Raw genomic sequence first — 22,298 nt, 5'->3', positions numbered from 1 at the left:
AACTTTATTCATATATTAAATTGGATAAAATAACTGTGAAATTGGTTCAAATATGTTAGTTATTAACACATATGTTCGCTCCTCATTCATATTATCCTTCTATATTTTATCTCATACCCGTTCTTTATATATTGTTTCATATACACATATAGAATTTTTTCATGATGGTAAACTTATAAAATATATATCTATGTTCGTTGATTACATACGTTACAAATTTGTAAAAATTTTTGCCTTTATTATCTTTTTCGTTTTGTTGGTTTTTTTCTTATACACCAGACAGAAAAATACCAACCAACAATTTTTTTTTTTGTATGATTTCTATTGTTTTATTTGTTCTGGTGTGTTGATTTTTTTTTTTCAAACGAATAAAGACAAATAATTTTTAAGGTGCTAATGTGAGTATAAAAAAATATATAGAGAATAAAAACAAAGATTTATAAGTTAAGTGAATTTTTCGGTGTGAATCCTTTCTTCTCTTTGTTGGTCTATGAATATTGTTTTTTTAATTTTCATGAAATACGCTATCTGAGAATATAAAAAGTACTTCTTGATTAAAATCATATGAATTCCATAAAACTTGTTAAAAGTTTTGAAAATGCAATGAGTTTTATAAAAAAGAAATATTTGAAAAAAATCAAAATGATTACTACAAATTCCTCCGTAATCATGTGATGATCAGAAGGTCCAAAATTTTATTAATTATATAGAAATAGAAAGATAGTAAATCATAAAGCAATCAAAACTAAAATTTGCCAAATAAATATTGAACTTACATATATGCGGTAACAAACTCTGGAACAAAATCTGAAATGAAGAATATTAGAAAAATTATTTTAAAATTCATATTGGCAAGAAAGTAACAGGAAAGAAGGATGTCAAGTCATTGGGCATATACAAATTGATATTTTTCCTAATAGAAATAAATTTTTTTTTAATAACAACTACCTAATGACAAACCGATAATAGAATTAAATGAATTAATTCACTAATTTGACATACAATATTATTTTGCATTCAAAATTTTATTTTGATTAATATACGACATTTTGTAAATAATAAAAAATCATTCTAATAAAAGAATGATCCGCGTAACAAAGAGAATAACTGTTCAATTTATTTTATTTTTATAATGATAATATAAGACTGATAATCCTTCGTGAAATCACGAAAGCATATCCTAATATCAACATTTCAATTCAAAAAATTTCAAAATTGTCATTTCAAATTTTTGTGTTCATGAAGCTTCAAATTAATTAGAACGCCTGAGGATCAGTTTTGTATAATATTTGTAATTAAAATTCCCCAAATGGTCGAAACTTTAATATAATCAAAGATGTTCTTCGAAAATATTGAACCCAATTTTAAAATCGATAAATTTATTTAAATTGGTTTCCAAATTTTTATAAAGCAACTACATTCTTAAGAAAATTCTGAAATATATGCTTATATACATTTTAAATTCAGCATTCTACAGAAATTTAAAATTACCTTTGAAACTAATATTCGCCACAAAATTATGATATTGAAATTATGAGCATTTTTCTTAATCAACTTTTCATATTCAATAATTAATAACCCATAAACCAATACGCTTTTATTTTGAAGTAATGTTTATATTACTCACTTTAGTGAGTAATATAAACATTACTGACCCTTTAATCCTCAAAACAAGAAATATTTTTTAAAATAAAAAAATTCTGTGTAGAAAGACATACAAAAATTGTGTACATAAAGTGTCCTTTTTTCATCTTTTTATTATGATTACTACTATAATAAGTCAAGTAGTATCCTGTGAACATTCATTCCCTTTTACCCATAGTAGCTATACAAAACTATAAATAGTTTACAAAATGTGAAAAGAAAAAAAAATCTTACATAACTACTCCAATTTTATTATTACTGCTACTTTACTTATTTGTTAATCCTTATAAAAAGGATTTTTTTTTCTTCTCTATAAAAGATTTACAAGAAGAGAAAGAAAAACCGAGCAAATTATATACGAGCAAAAATAAAGAAATAGTCAACTAAAAAAGTGCGAATAGATTTAAATTTTCTTTATTTCGTATAAGACTTGCAGTACATACGAAATAAATAAGAAACGGCAATGTACGACTCTAGTATTAGCATAAATGAGCAACAAAGAGAGAACCGGAATCGCAACATTTCAAGGGATTTTCGACGTCATTTTTTAAATAGATACAAAAAAGAAAAAATGAATACTTTCTTTTCATCTGTCTTTTATGCGAATGCAAAAAAAAAATAAATGAAATCTAAGCTCTTCTTGGTATACAAACATAAACATCAAGGAAAGTATAGAAGAGATTTCCTTGAATAGTACCATCAGCATTTTCTTTTATTACATGGTGTTTTATCATATAAATGAGAAAATTGGTATAAAAAATTGAAATGATGATGCTCTATTCGCAGTCTAAGAAATCTTTAGTGGCCATGATTATTTTTTTATTTTTTTATTTTTTTTTTAACATTTTCTATGTACACTAACGCTTTTATGTATACATTTTTTTCTCATTCCTCGTTTTTTAATCCTTAAGAGTGCAATTCAATCTACACTTTTTTTATTTGCTTATTATTTAAGAAAAAAAAAACAAAAAAAAAAAATGTTAAAGAAAAGTTTATTTTAGAAGGGGTTAATAATAAGCATTAAGAATTAAGATAAATATTTTAAGGTAATGATGATAAGACACTCGAAAACTTTCCCGATTGTTTATACTCATAAATAATGTTAAATTTAGTTTTATGTTTGTTAGTTAACAAATAGTTAAGAAAACCGAAAATGTTAATTTAATGTGTTACAAGCTCTTGTAATTGCAAATAAACGTCTCAGTTCTTCTATGGCAAAACATACGGCTTTTCGAAAGTAGTGTTTCTTAAGTGATTTGAAAGTTAGTTTTACAAATCAAATACATATTTAAAAGAAACTCATAAATAACAAAATGGGAGTGTATGTTAATAGAAATTAACATATTAAAAACAATTCCAGAGCAGCTTAAGTGATTAAAGAGGGTATAATTATTTAGTAAAGTCTAGAACAGAAAAATGTTTGGAAAAGCGCTAATACAATATGTGGAGTAGAGAGAGAAATGTGAGAAATGTAAAAAATGCGGCGTAGACAGAAAAGTGAAAATTTACCTCATATTTCTCTTTGAGTAAAATACTTTTTTCAAATACATATAACGCATGTAGTGTTGCAAGATCGCGGCACCTATTTTTTCAATTCACTATTTGAAATAAAATCAAATAGCTTTTGATGAATAGACTCAAAATCAAAATATTAGAGAATTTTCAGGACAACAATTGATTCTAAATTATCCAATGCAATTTATTGTGGAAATTGGAATCTATATGAGAGTTAGGTTTCTACAAGCAAGTTAATTTAAATTTTCTCATCCCGATAATGTTCGCTAAAGCTAACAAAATTTTTGATCCCAAATTTTTTGAAAAGAGCGCAGTTCTTGATATTACTAATTATAAATTTTCCGTGCAATATCGGGAAATTAAAAACTACTAACGAGAAAAATTAAAAAAGCAATTTTTTTTTTCACTAAAAATTTAATATTTTTTTATTTTTTTGTTTTGCATTTTTGCTCCAAATGTCACTCAAGTAAAATAATGACATTTTTTCAACATAAAATGATGATAGAAACGAAAATTTTAGTTATACAGCTAAGTACTAGAAAAATTATTTTAGTGGATAATTTAAAATTATTGACACAGAGTGGTTAAACTTAATGTTGAACTTAAAATGACATCCTATATAAAATTAATCCAAATAGAATCCCTATATGAAATATGTACACTATACATAATATAGGTTGTAAATTACGTCATATTAGTATAAAGGTGTAATACAAAATGAAAGAAAATAATTTTTTTTTTTTTAAATAAATTAAAATCCATTTTCTTTTTCACTCCTTATGTTCATATTATAAAAATAATTTCTTTTAATTAAATCAAAAAAGTTACTAATTATGAGAAGAAGATGGTAATTAATTTTGAAGAAGGAATGAAAATGAAAAAAAAATTAAAGAATTTTGAGTAAATCATTTGATACAATAATGTCGAATATTGGAATTAAAAGTTCTTAGTTCTTTTACAAAAAAATTTAGTTTTCAAACTAAAAATGACGTGTATAGTTCAGTCATTGGTATTTAATTTTAAAATGCCGAATTTGTAGCAATAACGAAAAGAAATTTCACAGCCTACGGCATTACTATTCTATGCACTTATTAGCACGCAACTAAAAGGAATTGTATTGAACGAATTGGGAATCAGATTTGGACACAACATTATTCATAAACGTAATATATGTCCACCATTATATTCTTCAACTCGTATTGGAATTACGATTATTAACCCTCTCAAGGTTTATATGTCAAGCAATATTGTACAATAAAATGTCTACATTTTCTTTTAATTCTACATTTGTAATTATTTTTGAATATCAAACTTTGGTTTCATCTGTTCCTTACAAAATTTTTCTATGAACCATTGTGATTTTATATCTACAATTCGAAATCTTTCAAACTTAAGTAAATTATTATAAACTGGTCATTAGTGAAGCACTTTTTTCCTGTGTCATTTTGCAATTTATATACTAATCATAAGTAAATAGTGAAAATTTTTAAAATTTTCTGGTCATGTCTTATATTTCCTTTCTTTCAATTAATTCTCAAAATATATATATAGGAAAGCCCATTCATAACACGTATCAAATCGCTCTCTACATATTTTTTTATGTTGTACAATTTGTTTTATTAAAATTTTAAATAGAAATATGTATATAGGTAGAGTATAATATAAAATATAGGTACTTAAAAATACTATAAGGACTATTTTCTTTTCTTTCATTTTATAATTATATAATTTTAATATTAAAAATGCCAACTAAGGAATAAAAAAACAAAATAAGAATGAGTGTAGCACATTAAATTTCATATTGACATCCTATTAAGTTTTTTTTTTTCTTCTTTTTTTTATATACATATTTTCACTCAAATGCTAAGAAATTTTCTTATCATAATGAAAAATAGTGTTGATAATAATTATGATAAGTTTTGTGGAAATAAAAATGAGCATCCTTAAATTTAAAAAAGTCAGTCATATATAATTGGTGTATATGCAAATTTCAAAATGATAAAATATAAAATATCCTTATACTATTAAAAGAACAAGGAATATAAAATCTAAAAAGGATAAAAATTAATTTATGTTTGTATGAATGTTAATAAAATAATAATGATATCAATGGAAAATTGTTAATTAGAGATTCAGTATTAAGAAATTCTTTTCATAAAACTATAATGTGAAGGCGATAAAATTATTGAAAGGATATGGTGTGAAAAAAAAAATGAATTTCCTGAATATCTTGATAATGTTACTCTTGAATTTTGATTTTTATTACATTATTCTTTTAATTAAGGTTTCCGATATTTTTATTGAAATGAATTTTAAAAGGTATATATGGTGTAAAAATTACAGCCAAGTATAGCAAAGGGTCTATTTAATTTTTACTTGCAAAAATTAAATTACATTTATTATTGTAATTTTAATAATGCAATTTCAGCCATTTTGTTATATAAAAAATTTCGTTTTCTTGTTTTGTTTTCTCTATAATTGAATAATAGTATAATTCAAAAATATAAAGTAGCAGTATAGAGCGTTGATGTGCTCTTATATGTCAATTAGCGAAAAGTAAGCGCAAAAAAAAAACAAAAGACCATCAATTTTTATTCTTTGTATTTTATTCTTCATTCTGTATTTTATTCTTCATTCTACATACCCATTGTACACATATTAACGTACACACTCAAAAAAACAAGTGTGTATTTTATTAAAAAAAAAAAACTAGAATTATTTTACCAATAAAAATAGCCAAATTACCCATTTTTGAAGTTACCCAGTTTTTTGTATATTCCGAACTTTTCTATCAAGTTGTACTTGTAACATTTATTCATTAAAATAATTTGAATTGATATTTCTAAAAGTGTTCTTCAACAAGACTCTTAAGAATAAATTGCGGATTCCAAAGTTATATACAAAAGTGATAGAAAATTTCTCTAACATAATCAAATCAAGAGCGTAAAGCACAACTGAAATTCCTATCCAAAATCCCTTTAAAAAAAACTTGAATCAAGCCTAAAATTGTTGTAGTTGTTTGAGGTCACGAGTACTCATTAGATTGGTAATATTTTTTTTTTAATACAGGTGTTAAAAATTATCGAAAGACAAAGATAGGCGGACTCAACCTGTCATCAGACCTATAAATAGTGGGGGACTTCAATCCAATCTAAAACGCACTTGGATGGTCATAAATTCCTAAAATAGTCAAACTGACTAACAATTAGTTTTGCTCTATCGTGTTTTTGTATGTATATTCCATGAAGGAAGGCACGAAAGTGCTGTCAGAGCACTTTAACCTAATTCGAAAGATCTCATTCGTTTCAATTTTTTTGTCCAAAGCCTATCCCCTATAAGTGGGAAGGCCTCGAAATTTACATGCTGTTTCAAACGCGCCCTATGATTCATGACACAGTTCGTTATCTCCTCACTTACTTGGTGGACACCCAGATTCGTAAGTAAGAGTGGTAATATAAAAATTTTTAATTGAATTTTTGATTTTTTTCGTTCTGGTATATGAAAAAATCATAATCCTCCGAATTTTTAGAAAATGAAAAACAACACCAATTTTTTGAGTGTATACAAATTCATAAATAAAATAAATTCATCAAGGATAATTATAAATAAAATTGTGACAAAAAATAAAGGGAAAATAGCAATGAATGAAGTCAAAAAATTAAGTAAAAATTTTTTTTTATTTCTTTAAACAAAATAATTGTACGAGAAATGACGGCTATTTTATGCGAATCATTAAAACTTTTTCAGCGTTTTTTTTTTTATTAAGTGGAGGCAAAATTCTATTAAAATATGCAAGAAAACAAAAACAGAAACAAAAATATGGCACTGACAATGACAACACTTTCCTTTTTCCAATCCTTTTAAAAATTATTATTTAAAATTTTGTTTTGTTGTTTTTGTCTTTTGTAATATTACTCAAAAAGTACTTTTTCGCAATTTTATATTTATTTCATTAGATAACGCTATTTTAATACTTTTATTCTTTTAAAGGAAAATTAAGATGAAAAATTATAAGAAATGGCGGCTTTCCTCCTATTTTGTTGCAATATTCGCCTAGCTCTTCTCTTATTTTACTGTACTTACATAATATTATACTCTTGCTTGAATAACTTTTATAATAAATCTTGATGCTACTTTATATCCTTTGAAATTATCCTTTTTTTTTTGTTATGTATGGAAAGAATATTTTTTTATATGCTTCATTCTTTCCTTTTTCTTTTGTTTTTTTTTGCATTTTTTTGTTATAATGATAAGTGCAAATTTGCTGAATTTATCATCAGAATTAATCCTTGTCTGAAGGATGGTAATTTGCTTTGACGATAAATCAAAAGAATTGTACGAAAAAAAAAATGTTGGCATATAAAAAATTATTCCTTTTTCCAGTAAGCAGGTGAAGGAGACTAATAAGAACAATAACTATATACAAGAATAATAAAGAAAAAACAGAAAAAAAAAATAACAATAAGAAAATAATTAATTTAAGCACCAAAACTATTCTTATACATGTAGAACGTAAAAAAATGAAACTTGAAAATTTTTTTTTTGTTATTTGCTTTTTCTTATTTTATTTTTAATTAGCGAAAGTTGCACTACTAGCAACATGCTTATATAAGAGTAAAAGAAAATAAAATGTAATTCATTGCTTTAATCCCAAGGACATAAAAAATATCAACAATCTATGCTACACCGGCAATCTTAAATATAAGGGAAACCAAATAATCGAGTTTGAACTAATGTGGCATAAATGAAATTTAGGGCAAGTGTTCCGTTCAAAATTTGTACTGCATTTACTATAGTAATTTTGGTTATTATAGTAATCAAAAAAATGTTCTGTCCGGAGTAAAAAGCCGCTCAAACCCAATATTTATTGCAATAAAACTTTTCTGATTTTATAAAATTTTATTTATAGAGAGTAAAATTCAACCGCATATTCAAAATTCAATATTTAACTCACATTTCCCTAATTGTATACAATTTTGTAAATTTTTCATTAAATTTTAAAATAAAACTAAGTAGGAAAATTTAGGAAAATAAGACAATGTCAAGAACAAATTTAATATTTTATTAATTTAATCAAATTTGTTGTAACATACAGTTGTTTGAGATGAACTGTAATCACACATGTTAGACTATATAAATTTAGTTTTGAACTAAACAAAATTTTCCAAATTTTATACAAATTTTACAAGAAATTTTTAGTCAATTTTAAAATATAGAAAAAGCTTAAATTAGATATTTGTTGATTCAATCAACTTTGGTGTAACACACATTTGGTTGGATCGAACTTGCATTATATTGTATAATTTGGTTTGAGCCGAATAAAATTTCGCTATTACAATATTTGAGTTGCTAAAAAATTTATTTTACAATAAATCAATAATATTTTATATTAAAATAATAAATTTTAAGAATATTTCAAGTCAAATTTCTAAATTAGTACCAGATGAAACGTTATGTATGCCAACATATATCATTTCTGTATAAAGTGCATAAAATTCAATTTTATTTTATATTACTCAGGATACTACAAAATACGATCCTATACAAAAAAAAATTGACATAAAAATCTTCATGAAAGGATAACATACTAGAATTACATTATTATCATTATTATTGTTGTACATATCAATTGTGTTCAAATTAGTAATGCCTAAAATATAAAAAGTAACCCTTTTACTAAAAAGATAACAAATAAACAATTTACGAATATGTAACATAAATACATACAGTTTGTTTAAAAATAGCTTGTTTAATATCCTTTGTATATAATATGAATTGTGAAAAATAAAATTACAAAATAGATTTTTGCAAATATTTCAATTTTCATACATATAGGAATTTATTTTCAAAAATTCTTTTTTGCCTTAAATATGTTTCGAAAATTAAACCAATAAATTACCAATTAGATTTCTAATTCATTTACCACGTGCCATTTCATATACTTACACATCACATGAAATTGTCATGTGACATATGCATACATTCGAAAATAATACAGTTATACATACTTTAAATGCACACATGTACCACAATTACACAATATGTACGTAACATTATTTTATTTGTTTTCCTTTACAAATTAAACTCGAAAATTAGTCCTTTAGATAATTTTTTGAGCAAAAATATTTAGTGTGACAAATTTAGTTTTTCTACGCACCTTTTATATGTGCATGCATTATAATATAAAAAAATTATTTTTCGTTACCCTTTATATTGTTACTAACTCACTTGTCTACTACATAATATATGTGAACTTGGGGATATTAAGAGAAAATTGAAAATTTTAAATTATACAATTTTTAAACAAAACAGATTGGATCATTTTTATTATAATATGTATATATGTATGCATATATATTATGTAGATTTTAGATTTTTGAGGGAACCGAGTACGACTGGAGGACCCCCCGAATCATCGCAGCCATTCCTGACTTATTGTGGCCTCCTCGTGCTCTCACCTATATGTATCATGTACCCAAGTATAAAGCTGGAAATATCCCCAAGGGAGTGTTGCAGCAGTTGTCGAACACTTAGTAAACCCTGTCCAAAATAATTTTGCGACGCCAGACAGCCCGTTTCGAGCAGTAATATAAAAAATCTTGTTATATAAAATCTTCTAACTAGAAAACATTAACACAAAATTTATTTTCGATTTGCTAGTGTTGGTGCATACTGCGCTACAATTGTCAATTTTCCCTGAATAGAACTGGATAATAGCTTTAAAATTAAATATAATCTGAAAAATTCCGCAGTTGAGCATATTAACTTAGGTTTCATTAGGTTTCATTCGTTGGGATTTCTTAGCACGATATATATCACGTACCTTTTAACTTTTAAATACCCTCCAGAAAACCAAATATGTTGGAATAAACCAAAAGCATTTAAAGTAAAATGATCATTTTTATTCGAAAAAATTCGAAATAAGGCAAATACACTCGAGAAATTTGAAATAAGCAACAACAAAAATTTTCAAGGGAGCAATGCTGTCACATCCTGTGTTTGGTTAAATAATTCTAAATTTGTTTAATTAGTACAGATTATGGTAAGTATTAGACTAATAGACTTCTGGTAACATTTTAATACCCTGGAATACTAAACACAGAATTCTTATAATTCCTGAACTGAAAACCATATGGAATTCTTTGTTTATTTCGTTAATTTCAAAGTGGCGCTCGCTCTAGGTAGAAAACTTTAGTAAGTTAAGTAACAATAGATTCATTGAGATTATTTAAGAAAAATATTTATAAATAGTTTAAAGTTTTTATATAATTTTTACGAAAATAGTTTTTATAACCAGAAAATTATTTGACCATGAAGAAAGGATAAATTAATTTTTTTTTATCTTAGTCTTTTTAATGTCGAAGGTGTTATTTTATTAAAGGGTCACTAAATGATTAAACAACACCTTTTCACTTCCATTTTCATGTTTTCATTAATTCTCAACTCTTTCCAGTATTTTACATATCTAAAACTTTTACAGAACTACGCGTGTTTTTTATTCATCAGTGTTTATTTAAAAATTCTTGATAATTTCTATTACCCCAAAAATTTTCATATTATAAGTAAAATGCGCATAGACTCGAGCTATTTTTTGTGCTAACATGTCATATGCCCGAAAACTAACCACATTTTAACCTAATCATTTAAAATAACAATTCGCACCCTTTCTATTTTATTTTGAAGGCTTATGTATAAATTTTAAATTGTTTTTTTTTTTCTACAACATTTTGATATTTTTATAGTCTAAAATTTTTGTATAAAATCCATTACTAGTGATAACATAGTGACAAAATAAAAACAATGATATAACAAAAATTTAAGGTAAAATATGATGGACTCGTCTAGTTTATACAGTTAAATATCCTTTTAACGAAAAGAACATCCTTATTATTAATTGAAACAATATTAAAGGGTTGGTTAGTTGCATGTTTTTTTTTCTGTATACCTGTATTCAAAGCCAATATACCTAAGGATATTATTAAATTTCCTGTTTTAGATAAGCAATCATTATTTTATCCTTTAAATTTTATACCTTACATTTTTGTTGTTTTACACACTGTTTTAGTAATCCTATATATTACAATATCACCATTAAGAGATACATTATGAGTAGATATATCTAGGGGTCTAGTTGAAAATTCTAATATTAATGATTCCAGTTCATTGACTACCATTAAAAAATAGGTTATTATAATGAATTATTACGAATTCATTCACTTTATACGCTTATTATTTTTTTACAAATGAAATTGACAATGCAATTGTATAACTTTAATTATTCCATAAAATAATATGTACATATAAAAAATGTAACAATATTAGCCCTCTAACGTAGTTATTTCTATAGTTGGTTAGAAGGAAAATATACTACTTTTTAGCGCATTAACACAATTAATACAGATTGCAAAATTTTAGGTTATAGCATATATGCAAGTATATCAAACTGTGATATGATTCTATTAATATTACAAATTGTAGAACGAATCACAGTAATGTTAGATGAGGTGGAAAATATTTTAATCCTTTTTTAGAAGTGTAATCTACATATATTAAGAAAAAAATATTAAAAAAAATTAGTTTTACATTTTGAACTAATGCAAACTTTATGCACTCATGCGAATTTCTTTAATAAAAAATTGTTAAGTTTTTGTCATCAAATTGTTAAATTTCAGAAAAATTTTTAAGTGTACGTACTCGTATAATACAATTTTATAAAACATTATATAAGATAGAATAATCAACAATCAATAAGCAAATAAAAGTACAAAAAAATCGAGTGTGTTCTTAAATTTGTTCCAAAGATTCAGCATTCTGACTGACTGGCTCAAATTTCCCATAATTAGGTCTATGAAAAGGTAAAACAAAAATATCAAGAGAAAAAGATCTAACACTAGCGCTCGTGATAATTCTATTAAAAATGTCTGGAGAGACTATGTTAGCTTTCATAATTTGAAAGATAAAAATCACATTCGCGACATCACGTCTGTTACTTAACGTCGATAAGTTAACCAGTTTAAGCCTATTCTCATATGATGGAAGAACAACAGAGTCCTCCCAAGGAAGTTGGCAAAGCGCAAGTTCTTACGAATTTTTTTTGAATTGACTCGATCCTATTAATATGAATGCTAAAATGAGGTGACCAAACCAGTGATTAATATGAATTAATATTTTACTTTAATTATTTATTTAATCAATAAATCAGTTTTAATTAATTTTTTTAACGGGAAGTTCCGGGCAATTTTTGATACGCGATAGTATGAATAATAATCCGGGATAAGACGAGTAAAATTGAAATATTAATCTCTTGCTGCGTTTGGTGTCACATTGCTTCTCAGCTTGAGCGATCAACTTCTGTTAAAAAAAATTTTTATATTCAAAATCATTGGCTACATATTTTTATAATTATTTATCATACTATAATTGGACCAATTTCCAATTCCTTTCCAATTTAACGCTTCTCTAACCGTTTAATTTTCGTATATTGTATTTCTTTTAGAATTAAAATTCTTTATTTAATAATTATCACAAAATTGTTAATTTGATATGGAATGATATATAAAATACAAAATATGAGTTCTAGAATTTCTTATTCCAAAAATTTTTCGGATAAAGCGGCCCTTTTCAAAAATGATATATCAATTTAAAAAATTTAAAACTCTTATGCGGTTTCACAATTGATAAATGTCGGAAAAATCTTCCTTTTTTTTTTCTTCATCCATAAGTGGCATCAAATTACTAAATTTGATTTTAACAGTAAAAATACATCTACAACACTTTTATTATTTGTTCAAATTAAAATGTTATTTGACATATTGACGCCTGTTGTACGAACAAATACAATTTTCGTAACATGAATTTTTGCTTTTATTATCAGGAACCTCTTCTACATTCGAAAATTGTTACAATATTTGATTTTTATTTTATTTTATGTTTATTTAGAAAGGTGCGTGGCGCTTCCTTTTTAATACACCACAAATTGTAATTAAATATTTTTCTCACGAGTTGAAAATATTTTATCATTTTTTGTGAAGTGCACATAATTTAAGTTCTAAGAAAACACTCTTGAGACAGGAGACAAAATATAAAATATTAAATACATATAAATTATACGTACGTACTCAAAAAAGACACAAAGAAGATGCGTGAGTATAATCATTGATAGCATGGTGTTACCATCAGCTATAAAAGAGAAAATATATATATAAATATATTTTATTTGTATTTGTTTAATAATTCAATTATTAGGTATAAGGAATAAATTATTTTAAAACATTATTAGAATTTTTTTGCATGTAAAATTTTTAACAGAAAAATCTTAACCGGAAACCCTCTTTTGTAATTCAAATGAAAGAAAAATTCGACATTTCACGAGAATTTAAAATGTATAGTTTTATTTATGATTTGTCGGACTTTGCTCGCTTAATTACCGACCGTGTTGCACACAGGGGGGTTATATGATGGCACCAAATTCACACGTGGAGTTTTCAGCGAAAATACGTTTTTCAATGCTCGGTATGTCTGTCTGTTGGTTTGTCTGTCAGTTACTCTATGCAGATAAGTATCTTAAATTTGGCTGAACCGATTTTCACAACACTTCATATATGAGTTTGCTTTAAGGTTGAGCCGGTTTGGCCAACTTTTGTGATATGTCAAGTCTCGGAAACTGGATATTTACTACGGGCCGATTTTATATTTTTGATTATTTTTAAGGAAATATTCAACCGATTAACTTAAAATTTCGTATATAAGCTTCACTTGACATTACAAGAAACCACAAAACTTTTGGAAGAAATCAGGAGTAAACAGTTGGACTTTTACTAATGTTCAAATTTACATTTTCGCTCATATAAAGAGAAATAATCAACCAAATGCCTTACAATTTAATATTTGAATTCAAAGTATGTGAAAACGACTTATAAATTTCTTCGGAAATTCAGGACTTTAAATCTTAACCTATACTCGTGGCCGATTTTACATGTTTTACAATATCTAAGGAACTAATTGATATAATTTGTGGAAATTTAATATTTGGTTTTTGTTTAGTACCTGAATTTACTGAAAAATTTTTTAAGGAATTTGGATAGGACAAACCGAAACTCTACTAAGAGTCAAATTTACATTTTTCTAGGTATGTTAGTTAAAAGCTTGTTAACTTCTGTTTAAAATACATTTTCATAATTTTGTGCAACATTCTTGCTAAACAAGATAATACCATATGCGATCTGTAAAGCGTTGACGACTTCAGATTTTTTTCAAGTTATGATCAAAAACCTAACAAGCTCCTTTATTTCTTTTGAAAGTGAAATATAGATTTTGAACCTAATTTATACAAAAAAGAAATCAATTGATTTTGTAAGAATAAATAAGGGCTTTTATTATTTTTGAAAAACACTGTCTTTTAAATTCAGGAATTCATATTAATGGATTTGGTCATTTGAATTACATTAAACAACAAAATAATTGTATAACCATCTAATATTCTTTATGAGTAAATTTTTTTCTGAATTGCACTACTATACGTTCATTACAATTTGAATCACAAAATCTCAGCAACATTGTTAACAAATTCAATAGTATTGCTAAACCATAATATTATCTTGCATATTGAATTTACCTATTATAAATTGAATTGTTAACAGCGGGGCTCAGTTTACTTCTTCTAAAAATTTTATTATTCAAAACTGCGCCGTATTAAGAATTTTTTCAGAAATTTTATGCTTAATTAATTAAAATTATTGCTTATTTTATTATTTAAAACAAATACAAAATTTTTTAATTAAAAGTACAAAAACTATTTTAATTTTTTTATTTTTCCTTTTAAATCTGAACTCCCCGTATAGAGCAATTGTTTTTTAAAGAAAATTTCTGGAAACACTCACAGTAACTGTTTCAAGAATTCAATATGAAAATTTTTATGGTTTTTAATAAGAGTTCACTCACAATAGTGATTAATTACTCAATTATGGTGTCGAGACCCAATTGCGAATAACAACTTAGAAAAATTGTTATTAAATAAATTTAAGTTGATAAAATGGTTAGGTAACCTGAGTGTTAAATTAAGGAAGACTATGATTTTTATGTTTGGCATTTTTACTTTTAAAAGTCAAAAACTCACTGACAACTTTACATAGCAATTCCGTTTTATTTTTTATATTTTTTTTTTACCTTCCGTTATTTTTCTTAATTTATTTCTCTGTTTAGTATTAAAAACGCGATTTTTTATTTTTTTTTTCTGAATTTCTAACACTTTGAGCTTCATTTTATCGGCAATTCTTTAACAACATTTTTTATATTTTTCGTATATAATTTCATAAATAAAATAAAAATAAGAAAATCTAAATGTGAATGAAAAAAAAGGAAAGTGAGAGCAACCATAACTTTAAAAGGATAACTTAAAAAACCGAGTGTATGTTTGTGAGTTTATGTGTGTAAATATTTGATTTGGAAATTATTTTTTTTTCATACTTTTATAGCTCTGCTATAATGTAGAACGTTAAAAAGTTAAAATTTTTTTTTTGCATATACTACAAACATATTAAGATTGTAGGAAACGAAAAGAAAAAAAAAAGTAAAACGCAAAAATTTGAATTGTTGACAGCACTCCCAACCCTAATTTAGAATTTATATGCATATTATATGCACATACGTATATATTGAAGATAATAATGTTTGTATATATAAAACTAGGTACATATAAATATGTATATGAATTATCCTTTGCAATTCAAAACAAAAAAAAAATAAATTTCAAGTACAAAAAATCCTTGTAATTTTTTCTGCTTCTTTTTTTCATATTTCATTGCGAATAGGGAATTCCTTTATTGTATTTTAAGAGCAAATTAAAAAATAAAACTCCAAACGGAGAAAAATAAAATAAAACAGAAAAATTAAAATGAAAAATAAAAAAAAGGATATAAAAGGAACAGGATCAAATATGGTAGAATTTGTTGAATTTATTGTTGTTTTTTTCTCTACGTTTTCAATGTATATGCGTTTTTTATTATATTTTGTGGTGGGTTGCTTAGCGTATCGCAAGTATATTATGAAAAAATAAGGACTTAAAAAAGCAGGAAGCTTTCTTTTCCAAATTATAAAATAATTTTTTTAATAACAAAAAAAAACAAAAACTAATGAAATTTTATGCTTCAAATATTTTAAAAATGTTCATTTTATTTTCTAAACGAAATTTTTTTTTCTTTTGGTTTTTGGTATGATTTTTATTTTGTGAATAGTTAATTTGAGGTAAGTAAATAAAAATCTTAGTTTATAATTAGTTAAAATGAGATTAGTTTCGAAAAAAAATTATTATAGTAAGAATTTTTTATAAGAGAAGTAAAAATTATAGTTTTGTAATGAAGAATTTTTTTCTAAAGTACAATTTTATAGTTAAACCAAGCAATTATAGAATTGTTATGGGCTAGGTATTCATAACAGAATACTGAAATATGGAGATATTGTTAGTTATAACAGGTTTGAAAGTCTGTAAGCAGCTTCCATTGTAAGATGATATCAGTCAAATTATTGAGAACTTATTAAATTTTGACTAGTAGAGCATAATAGGGTATTCTGTTGATGCGGTTTCTAACTACATTAATTGCTAATATATAAAACTTTACAATTAAGCCCACAGTTACCGATTGAATAATATTATGATAATAAAATTTTGACTCGACAATTAAACTTACTATGGGACTTATATATTAATTGATTTGTATGGAGCTATTATTTCAGAGTACCGTGAGACCTTGTAAGTTAATCTAAAGTAAATTCTTAAGTAAAGTTGTCGTTTTATAAAGGTTATCTTTGATGAAATATTCCACTACATTTTCTGGAATAAAAATTCCACTACTTCCAATATTCAAAAAACGGTGATTTACGGCGTTTCTAGCAATGTTGTACATTGTAATTCTAATATTGTACTGTTGGCGAGAACAGAATCATTACAATAGTTATATTGTTGTACAAATAATGAGAGTACATAGCAAAAATTAACATATTGTGTAAGAACAAATTCGTTAGAAGATCAAAAAAATTTTCACAATTTCTAATATTTTCTAAACCGTATTCAAAAAACAATTTTACATGAATAGAATGTTCACGATACCGTCTCCATCCCACTAGTCCAATATTTTTATTAACAAAATAAGTTTTGTGCTCAAAATTGTACAAAACAAAACAAAATCCTATGAATGACTGTTGTTTATTTTCAAATAAAAATTCATTAAAATTGCTTCATCCGAGAAACCCCCCAAAAACTGTTTACAAAAAATTAGTTAATCTCTCTTTTCAAAAAAAAAAAATTTAATAAGAAATTTTAGATTTTCTTTGGAAATAAAAAAAAAAACAACTCAATTGCAGATTAATTTTCATTATATTTGAAATTTTAAAAAAGAAATTTTTGAAATTAAAATTTTTTTTCTTCATAAAAAAATCTTTCCTGCTTTGTCCTTAAGAAATTAACTTCGTTCCCCATATTTATTTTTATTTTTTAACTTATTTTTCAATTATATCCTCATCTAATTCCCAATTTTCAATAATACACAAAAAAAATTTCTCTCTATGTAATTTGTAAGCGTTTTTTAAACGAAAAGCAGAAAAAAAAACCGCACGAGGAGTGAATTGAAAAATTTTGCTTAATAAGCAGATTTTTTTTTTTCTTTTTATTCAATACAATTTTCAAACTTCATACTTAAAGAAAAAAGTTGTTGTTTTGAAGGACATTTTTTTTTTGTCAATTAAATTGAAAATCTCATACCAATCTTCTAAAATGTATAGACGATTCATGGTTTTTTTATTTATTTCTAAACTCACTTAAATAAGTCTCGACTGTACCCTTGGGATTTTGGAATTATTTTCAATATTTAGGATTAAAGAAAATAAGTTAAGAGATACAATTAACTACTTAAAATTTTAAAAATTATTTTATAAAATTTAAAGCCTCTATATTAAGGATATATTTCAATAATTTGGGAATCTAACATAATGAATATGACTAATGCGACTATTAACGTTCAAAAAGATTATTTTGCGCATTATGTTAAAAATTTTTGAAATATAGTCCAAAGTTTTACCCTTATTTTAATTTTATACAGAGAATAATTGCAATACACACAATACGCCGAAAATTTTCATTATATGGAATATGAGAAATTGTGCAAAATTAATATGTTTTTAAAACTAACAGCAAAGTGAAAGGTAAGAAGATTTATAGTTTATGTTATCTATAGTGTAATTACTTCTACAAATTACATGCATAGTAAAGAAATTCAGGCTCTAAAACCTCAGCATTTCTTATAGAATTTCTACAAGTAATTACACTAGATGTAAAATTTTCTACAACTAGTGTAATTATTTGTAGAAATTCGAATTACTTGTAGAATTTAAGTGATTATTTAGAACGCTTAATGTACATTCAATAAAATCTTTCGACATTAGTGTATTTTCACATTATTTTTCCTTCTCATATATCGTAAATCTTTAAAATTTTGCAAAGTTTACCAGTTTACTGGAAATATATTGTTTACTATCAATTCTTTTGCACTACTAATTGTCCATAACATTGGTTTCAAAATACATGACTAGCGCAACTTACTAAAAAATAGCTCGTCCCTTGTAAAATAATTGGAAAATTACATGAATTCTAGAATTCTATTAATAACCAGATTTTCAGTTCTCTTATTGCCTTTTCTCTTAACGAACTCTAGAAAGTAGCTCCTTGTTGCACGGTGTGAATGAATTCAGAGTTTGATCACATTTCACTAATAATAAACGTTATCTCGAAATCATGATACTTGGAATACAGAAAATAACCACAAGCATTTGTAGTAACGATGATGGATATAATGACATCAGCCGCCATTATGTATCAATTTTACGGTGCGATTAACACTTTTAAAAGTTGATGTTAATTTCCAGTTCGGTACTCTTGAGAATTTTGCGAGTTTTGAAAAAGAATAAAAAAAAGAGAAAAAGAAAAACGAAAAGAAATCATCATCATTTCGATGTGAGCAAAAAAAAAAGAAACGAGTATAAGCAGACCAAAAAATGAAATAAAAATAAGAAAAAATAAAATAAATAGAAAAATGTCCTTTTTAATTGGTTCATAAAACCATGTGGTAAAATGAATTTCATACAATTTTATATTATTGCACATTTATTTGGATTTTTTTTTTGGTTTCTTTGAAAGGTTTGCGTTTGGTATGAGGGTTAATTAAAATCTTTTGCTTTAAAAGGCAATTAGGGAATATGCTTTTGTCTTTTTTTTTGTATACGCTCTTATGGTTCAATGTATGGTGCCTTTCTCATTTATTAAGTTTTTTTTTAGCTTATTTATTATATCCTATACCTGTATATCCAATTTATAGATTGAAAATTATTTACTCAAATTATATAAGTGCAAAACAATAGTGAATAGCATTTTATGAATTTTAATTATTTTAAATAAATTTTCTAGTTTTCACGTTAGTATGAATTATAATCAAAATGCGAAATGAGAAGGTCTTAAATACTTTATATAATTCCCATATGTTAAATCTCTGGAATTGTATTGAGTAGATTTGTTTTACTGTCGCCTCTTTTTAGGAGCTAGGGGCTAGGCTAAATTGCTGCCAACACTGTTCCAAATAATTTTAAATACATACTTTTAAATTGGTCTATTTCAAATTTTATACTTTTCAATATAAAAATAGAAGACGTACTTATATCCGAAATAAATGCTATTTACTGTGTGCTGGATCTGTAAATTAAATAAATAAAATTTGTACACCATAATAAAATTGTCTATAGTTGATTTAAGAGTGAATAAGTATCGGAGTTACTATGTACCCTGAAATATTATAGGTGTATGAGTGCGAGAGCAATTTTCTCTGGAATAATGACCTGTTCCCATTACTTAATTAAGAAATTTCTGAAATGTTATTAATATTTGCATAATTTAATTATAATATAATAATAAAGTAATATCACTAGCATCATTTTTACATTTTCAGGAACATTAGATGGCAAAGAATTTACAATAGATGGTATTAATGGTTTTGGTAGTAAAAAGAAAAAGAAAAAACGTCGTCATAGTCGTACAATATTTACTAGCTATCAATTAGATGAATTAGAGAAAGCATTTAAGGAAGCACATTATCCTGATGTTTATGCTAGAGAAATGTTATCATTAAAAACAGATTTACCTGAAGATCGAATACAGGTTAGTAAATTATTTTAAATAAATTGATTAAAAATAAATTTATATAGTAAACTGTACAATACAATGATATTTGTTTAATTATGGAATGAAAAGTCATACACTTTTTATAAGGATAACTTGTTTCTTCGTCCTATAATTTCGGATAATAATTATGGTAGTGGTAGTCTTTGAGAAATATAGAATTAAGCATAATCCTACAAGCTTTTGTGAAATATTTTTGCGGAATTTTCCTTACAACTATAAGCTTCAGTTTCGCACATTTTATTAGCTGTTCCTTTCTTAATACATAATATTTATACCAAAATATGTAAGCATAATTACTTTTCTTGTTACAAATCGGTTAAGGAGTCTTTAATATAGAAATTAAATAATAAAATATGTTGAAAATCCTCAATTTCACCTGGTTTAAATTTTAGTAACATAAAATACTCTTGAAATTCAATCAAAAACAGGAATTTGGACATGAAATTGATGTGGAGCGTTCCGAATTCCACGAATTGTATGTGAAATTTAACAAATGCCGTAAAAGATTCTAATTTTTATATCGCACTATTTATTAGAAAGAAAAATTTAACCTTAAAGTTGTATCATTAATGTAAGGGTAATTTAATTAGAACAGACAAAAAAAAATTACTAAAGGCAGACAAATAAGGACAAAATCCGAACGAAATTAAGTAAATTCAATTGTAATTTCATTCATGGCATTAATTTCTTAATAATTAATATCTATTATACATATTTTAAAAATTTTATACCCCCTTAAAGCTGGTGCAGATTTAGAATCTTAAGCAATGCACATTTCTTTCTTCTTTTGCAGTATAATGTGACACTTCTTAAAGTTTAAATATCTGCAAAATAATTTTTGTTTTTCTTTAAATTAAAAAGAAATTTGAGACTTATGGCATTTAAAAAATAAAGATTTTATTAATTATTTTTAAATGAATTTGTTCTACATCAAATATAAGTAAACCTTTAACACAATTTTACCAAATTCTGGAGTGTTAACCTTTAAATTATGTGTCATGGAGTAAGACTGTACAAACAAAATAATCGTGAATTCACACTGAATCGGGAATTAAACTTTTTTTTTTATTTTTAATTTTTTAAAGTTAAAATCTGAATAGTACCTAATAATAAAGAAAATCTGAATAATTAATTAATTAAAATGAGTTTTTTGTTCTTCCTTTAGATATAGGACAAAAGAAGTCCTTCTTTTTAAAAAAAAAAAAGCAAAATAATAAAAAAAATTGGATTTCATTTGAGTAAACCCAAAGCATTTTGTGCTCTTTGCCTTTAAATAATTTTTTTATACATTTATAAAGGGTTATTTTAATGTAAGATGATAAGGTATAGGTAAAACAAATTACAAAAGGATTCCTTCTCTTATATTACTATTATTATTTTGGTTTCTCTTGTTTTAAAGAAGATACGAAAATACAAAGACCTAAAACAAGAAAAAAAGAAAAAACGCGGAATCCATTCAAGAATAAAATAAGCGTACATTCAAAACTATCTGAGGTGTGAAATATTGACAAAATATGTTAAAGCTTTAAAACAAAAAAAAATAACAAAAAACACAAGCAACACAAGAAAAATAATAATAAGTAAATGAGGAAATGACTGATGAAGGTTGAGGTTATGGCATGCGATTCATTAAAATTTAGCATCATCTCACTTTTTCTTTATATTTTAATTTTTTTTTTTAAAGTCTAGTCTTTAAAATAAAATGAAAAAAAAAACAAGTTTAATATTTTTGAAAGGATTCTCATTTCTTTCAATTTTTTTTTTTGCATTTTATTCATTTAATGTACATATAATATGAAGGACAAAAACAAAGAAACACATATACACACATAGAGATTTAAGAAAAGAACAAATATGCTTTTGTATTCTTTGTTGAATGGAAAAGAATCCAAAATATTTTGAGACAGGATGCTGTTGC

General features: G+C 25.1%; 1 protein-coding gene across 3 annotated transcripts in view; it reads left to right on the top strand.

Annotated features, from left to right (window-relative positions):
* The window catches only part of LOC129611395 (putative uncharacterized protein DDB_G0277255), a 147,798-nt gene that overhangs the window by 35,479 nt on the left and 90,021 nt on the right, over positions 1-22,298 (top strand). For all 3 annotated transcript variants that reach the window (XM_055524530.1, XM_055524531.1, XM_055524529.1), the window contains exon 3: positions 20,148-20,356. In XM_055524530.1, coding sequence (XP_055380505.1) covers positions 20,148-20,356 — 209 coding nt within the window. The remainder of the gene's footprint in view (positions 1-20,147; positions 20,357-22,298) is intronic.

The sequence above is a fragment of the Condylostylus longicornis genome, unplaced genomic scaffold (genome assembly GCF_029603195.1).
Source record: "Condylostylus longicornis isolate FDR11 unplaced genomic scaffold, ASM2960319v2 ptg000049l, whole genome shotgun sequence".
In the NCBI taxonomy this organism is placed as follows: domain Eukaryota; kingdom Metazoa; phylum Arthropoda; class Insecta; order Diptera; family Dolichopodidae; genus Condylostylus; species Condylostylus longicornis.
Note: the sequence above shows the minus strand (reverse complement) of the source record. Positions and strands in the feature narration are given on the sequence as shown.